At 34.3% G+C, this 6,505-nt stretch overlaps 1 protein-coding gene across 2 annotated transcripts; it reads right to left on the minus strand.

Annotated features, from left to right (window-relative positions):
- Nucleotides 1-292: 292 nt before the first annotated feature.
- Nucleotides 293-4,816, minus strand: LOC102582433 (pentatricopeptide repeat-containing protein At1g62260, mitochondrial). Of its 2 annotated transcripts, none has more exons than XM_006357150.2 (2): nt 2,357-4,816; nt 293-1,124 (listed from the first exon to the last, which is right to left on the minus strand). In XM_006357150.2, the coding sequence occupies exon 1, from the start codon at nt 4,673-4,675 to the stop codon at nt 2,669-2,671; it is 2,007 nt and encodes a 668-aa protein (XP_006357212.1). In that variant the 5' UTR covers nt 4,676-4,816; the 3' UTR covers nt 293-1,124; nt 2,357-2,668. The 2 variants fall into 2 exon arrangements, with proteins under 2 accessions (XP_006357212.1, XP_015168834.1); XM_015313348.1 differs by having other exon boundaries at nt 2,070-4,816.
- Nucleotides 4,817-6,505: the final 1,689 nt, after the last annotated feature.

Consider the following 6,505-nt stretch of genomic DNA (forward strand, 5'->3'; position numbering starts at 1 on the left):
GGTGTGGAGTGGGGTGGGAGGGGGGCAAGGAAGGTTAAAATAATTGAAAAAAGTTTATCTCAATTAAGTATTGTGATCTGGAGTTTTAAGATACATTTAGTAGAGCGTATAAGAATAATGTTAAAGAGACCCTTCACAATTATGGTGGAAAAGATGTAATAAGGCAATGGAGTCTTTAACCGTGCTAATGCATATATTAAAATCCTTGCATTACTAATAGCTAGAAATTCATGGTATTAGTAATACACACCTTAATACACAATAGAGCAAACATTAGTTATACATAACATGAAAAAAATGTACCAAATAAGATATTACTAATATACAGAGTTAATGGATGCATTATTTTTATTAATACACTACCAAAAACGATTAGGGATCAATACCTCGCTTAATACATGTTTTCCTTGGGGAAAAATTTTCAGCACTACATTGACAAAGCCACGATATCTTCAAATGAACTTGTATTCCAGCACCCGGAGTTCAGGGGGTAAAGTTTCATTTTCAGTTACTTTAGCAACATTTTCAAACGAATCCAAGACAATATGGATCATCATGTCGCATGAGTTCATCTGCTACTTCTTTAAGTCGATAATTCTGCTTCCATTTCCACCAACTGGAAAACAGAATCTTAACTAACCCCACGCCTCGACTTCCCACATACCATCCAACACGAGATATTATTTGCCAATCAAACATTTGCGCAACATATCAGCCAGACTGTCACTGGAATGCACATGGTGCTTTCACACCGGCGACTTGCCCAAAGATGTCGATAGCAGCTGTGTCATATTATATGTTTGTGAGAAAGTACACCATGCTAGAATGTCAAAGCGAACAAAACAATAGAAGGATCTTTGAATATCTTTGTGACCAAAGTTGCCTTCCCTAGACCAGGCATGCCAACAATAGATATACTATCCAAATCCTCTGTTTCTTTAGTCAGTAAATGAATTAGCATCTCAGCATCATCCTCAAACCCCACAGGTTCCTCTTCAGTTATTTGAATACATGTTGAGGAGTTGGAGCATTGGCATCGATGTTAACGTTCTCCATCCTAATAAGCTTTGATCTCTTTTCTGATTGTTCAGGTGGAAATGCTTGATATCAGAGAGCAGTGTTGCCTGACATGAATTAGAGCAATGACATGGTCATCTCCATTCTCCAGTAAGCAATAAAAAACCAATAATTGTGGAGGAAGAACCATAATTATCAGGAAGCAAAATGCAAACAAAAGTAATTCTCCAGTTGAACTTCATACAAAGTCCAAAGATTAGGAACTCTTAGTTCTATGACATAGATTTGTAAATTGCTTGTTATTACCAAATTAAAAAAAATAAAAAAATATTTGATTCTTTTCTTTAAATGTTCTTATTTCTTTTATCATGAATCGAGCTCTTGAAAAGCTAATCAAGAGGGAAGAAGGATTAGGATTTCTTCAAGTTCTACGGAAAATTAAATAAACCAGAACTCAAGGTGCAAGTACAAGAGAAAAGCAGTTCAATAGAAATGCAAGTCATAGAGATATTACCTTTGTCCTAATAGGGGCTTGACTAACCTAAATTTCTAGCATCATGAACTAGGTATATCCCCAATTTCTATCATCATGGATTATTTATGATCTCAATACATTATGCCATTGAAGTTAAGGCCAGATACAAAGACGAGAAGATAGACAAACCCTTCGGGGTGGCCTAGTGGTTTGGGCTTGGAACTTCCATGTTGGAGGTCTCAAGTTTGAAACCCCTTGCCAGCGAAAGCAAGGGGTTTGCCTTCTGGGTCAAGCTCGTCGCACCGGGCTTGCCTAGTGTGGGTTACCTCTCCTATGTGGTTTGCGAGCTATTGCATAGGAGCGGGGTTTTTACCCTGTGTGCACCCAAAGGGTAGCGGCTGCGGGTTTCCCTTGTCATAAAAAAAACCCGAGAAGATAGACAACTTTACCAGAGAGAGAGCCAAAGATTGAATGAAGAAAACAACTAATTATGGAAGATAAAAAAGGTAAATACATTACATTGTGAATGTATATTTAAATAAGTTACTAGTTTAAACAAGTTGCTCGTGCAGCTTACAAGCAACTATTGAAAGTCTTGTAGTAGCTTCTTCCAGAGACTTGCAATCAAGCAAGTAGCTTCTGTTGGAAGCCTGCAATATGCTCCTCCAAAAAAACAGGCAGCAATTTTTTGAAAAGTTTTGCAGTAGTTCTTTTATATATATACACAAATAAAGAATAAAATCAATTTTTCGAATACATTAACTTCAAGGGATATAAAATGCCTCAAAAATTTGTTCTCTATATTTGTCGTCTTATATGTGTTTGTTATTTTATAACAACTATAGATAAAAGGCACAAACGAACCTGGCAATCATGCAATGTTATCAGTAGAGTTGATGCTGTGTTAGTGGTGTTTCTTCATGAAACAAGCTTCTGGCTCACTAGAATTCACTATGCTCAATTCTTTGAACTCCAATACTAAAACTGCAGACATAAATGCTCCAAACATCAAATAGGAGTTTAACGGCATTGTTGCATTATTTGTCAAAGCAAGGAATACTGCAAATGCTCAGCAGGACACTGCATGTGACGTCTTCCTTCTAATGACTTAAACCCCAACATAGTCAACTCAATCCAAATTCTTCGAGTGATCAAGATTCACAATTTCGGAAATCACTATGAGGAAGTAGAGCCGACCCTGCTATGAGCGGGCTCCTTCCTTATCTTATTTGTTTCCATCAACATTCTAATTTCATTTGCATCATCCCACCTTCCAGCATCGGCATACATGTTATAAAGCAAAACATAAGGGCCTGAACTCTCTGGTTCAAGGCGCATTAGTGCTTCAGCTGCTATTCGTGCCAACTCAACATTGTTGTGCACCCTACAAGCACCTAGTACTGCACCCCAGACAGCCTTATCTGGCTCCACTGGCATAGTGTTAATCACTTTCATGGCCTCCTCAAACTGCCCATCTCGACCAACAATATCCACAAGGGAGCCAAAATGTTCAATCTCAGGTTTGATGCCGAATTCAGATTCCATAGATTTAAAATATAACCGACCTTGTTCCACTAAACCAGCATGAGCACATGCATTCAGAACTGAAATGAATGTGATGTGAGTTGGCCTCACTTTAAGGCACTTCATTAATTCAAAAAGCTCTAGCGCTTCAAATGCAAAACCATGAGATGCATATCCTCCGACCATTGCATTCCATGAGATTACATCCTTTTGAAATTTCATCTTTTCAAAAATTGCCCTTGCTTCATGTATTTTGCCACATTTTGCATACATAGTTATTAGGGAATTGTTTAAAGGTATATCTGGTATAACAGTCTTTGTCACTAACTGATGAATCTGCATACCCAGGAACAATGCCACAGTTTCAGCACAAACACTTAGAAGTGAGGAGAGTGTGTGTCTATCAGGTTTCTCTCCTGCCTGTTGCATCGCCCTGAATAACTTTATTGCTCCTTCATAGTCTGCATTTCTTTCACACCCCGAGATCATTGAATTCCAAGAAACCCGATTCTTGTGGGGCATCCTTTCAAAATAATCATGTGCCAATTCCAACTTTCCCGCCTGTGCATATCCAGAGATGATTGAATTCCATGTTAGTACATCAGGATTTGGCATTTTAGAAAACAGATTTGATGCTTCACTCATATTTGAGGCATGGACATAGCCACAAACCATTGTGTTCCATGAAAATATATCCCTCTCCGTCATCTGATCAAAAAGTTCCCTAGCAGAAACCATATCGTCTGCTTTGCTATAAGCCAGGATCATGGAATTCCACGATACGACATTCCTCTCAAATCTCTTCTTTTTGCTAATTCCCTTACCACTACAAGATGGAACTTTATCAAAAATGCGTCTAGCATCACCAACTCTTCCTTTCTGACCATATCCAGCAATCAAAGTGTTATACGCATGAACCATATCTTCTTTCCCATCACTACTCTCTCCAAATTCATAGAGAAAATGTTCCGCCTCATCCAATTCCTCGTTCTGTATCAACCCCGATACCAGTACACTAAAAGAAGCTGAATCCCTCTCTGGCATTCTCTTAAAATACTCAACAGCAGTTTTCACATCCCCATTACGCAAAAAACCCGAAATCACTGCATTCCAAGACACAACATTCTTCACTGGCATACATTCAAAAACCTCCAATGCTTCACCCATTCTCCCACATTTAGCATACCCACTAATCATAGTATTCCAAGAAACATAATCTCTCTCAGGCATTTCATCAAACAGATTCCTACCCTCCTCTAAATACCCTTTCCCTCTACAAGACAAATAACCAGAAATCATCAAATTCCAAGAAACAACATCTCTCTGTGGCATTTCATCAAACAGGTACCGTGCTTTCACAATCTCACGCTGTTGCACATACCCACTAATCATTGAGTTCCAAGTAACTGTATTTCGATGTATTAACTTATCAAATAATTCCCGAGCATCCTCTAATCGACCATTTCGAATCAAATTTGTGATGTTCTTGTTCGCTCTACGTATATCTGGAGCAGCATCAGAAATCTTGCGCCTCAATGTTGAATGATAACGTATTTTTTGAACTGATTGTTGAACAATTATATATGATGCAATGTCTCTGCTATACAGATAGCTTAGCTGCCTCCTTAAGCTGATTATATTCCTCCACCAAACTGCCATGGCTAGATAATTAGCAGCTCACCACTGCTTTAATTTAGTTGACTGTGTAATCATAAAGTCTATATGGGTTACATATCTGATTTCTAAAATCACTATATTACTTGCACCACCACGTAAATTTAGTCTACATTTGGGAGCAACACATTTCATGTTAGGCATAAATAGCTACTTTCGAATAGGGCCATTCAAAATCCAATGGTAAAAAATAATTGATTTATCAATAATGGATTATTGGTTCAACAATTTTGATAATAGTTTTGATTTTTATTATTGTCGGATTATTTATTCTTAACGTTTTAAGGTTTTTTCTTAACGGGTTAACTGACAATTTGATTGTAAATTAATAAATTATATTTATATTTTTATTTCCAGTTTCAAACTTTTGATTGTTCTACAATGTGTCAGTTTTGTTTTTGAACAAGATGTAATTTATCAACTCATGTCACTGATTTATTTGGTTTGTCATTATATTTCTATGTAATTTTCAATCATTTATTTTTTGAGTCAAATCTTAAAGGTTATATAATTGAGTGGAAAATGATCAGCAAGCAATAAATCGGTAACCGATAAATCATTATTTTAATGGTTCTACAATGGTTTAACAAACCGATAACTTATAAATCAATATCTTAATAGTTCTTTTGGTCTTAATTTATGTGGCAAGTTTTTTTATTTGTTTAAAATATATATATTAATTTTTTTTAGTTGATAGCTATTTAATATCGTCATTTTGCTTTATTTTTATTGGATCTCATTTGACATTTTATTGTGAAGAAAAATCAACTAAAATATACATTAAAGTGATTTAATAAGGACAATTCAGTAAACAAAATAATTTTTTCCTTATTTTTTAAATTCATTGTTCGATAAAACGATATCACATAAATTGAAATAAAAAAAGTACATATTTCAATATGGTTGTTTACAAGAAAATTATTTTTTTGTAAAGTTAATTAGTTATTAGTTCAATTATCGCTCGACGGGGCAGGGTAAAGGTAAAGGGATAAATATATTCCTCAATTTTGTGATTTAGAACATGTATATTAATCATTAAAAAATAATGCACATATACCTTCTTGTTAGATAAATAATGCGCATATATATATATCCTCGTTGCTTAACAAATGGCGTATAGTTATCTCTTTTCTTAACAAATTGAATTAAAAAATAATTTAAAATTAATTTTCTAATTTAAAAAATATCACGTAACTTTAAAAATATTACATATCTTTTTATCTCTCCGATCCATTTCAGACCCGACCCAACTACAAATAATAATTCAATCCCTTTTTTTTCATACTCAATCCAAAATCATTTATTTATATAATTGAATAGAAGAGAGATTGAATTTTTTGTGATAGTGTTAAAAAATAAATTAAAATAGATAAGTCATTAGAAGTCCATGATTATATATTCTTATTTACTCTAATTTGCTACTAATTATTGAATGTGATAATCACAATTTAATTTATACTAAATAGATACCATTAATATTAATTATATGGGTTCCATTGATCCATTTGTTAGGTTGTCTTCAGAGTGAGAAAACGTATTAGACTAAACTTTGTATCAAGTTATAAATTTGATTGTGTAAAATGTAAATTATAATTTAATGTCTTTTTGTAATAGATAAGAGTTAAAGACCATAAAATACTTGTTTATTCTTGTTGGAGTTACTTTAATTTGCTATAAAATATTTTGATCATCAAATGAATAACACCTATGGCTCAAAAAACTAAGTTTTAGTTGACCATTTTAACCAAATTTTAAATTTAATTTTCAAAATTATAATTTAATATTTCTTTTGTAGATAAGTTTATACTTGCTATT

Source organism: Solanum tuberosum, unplaced genomic scaffold (genome assembly GCF_000226075.1).
Source record: "Solanum tuberosum cultivar DM 1-3 516 R44 unplaced genomic scaffold, SolTub_3.0 scf00243, whole genome shotgun sequence".
Lineage (NCBI taxonomy): Eukaryota > Viridiplantae > Streptophyta > Magnoliopsida > Solanales > Solanaceae > Solanum > Solanum tuberosum.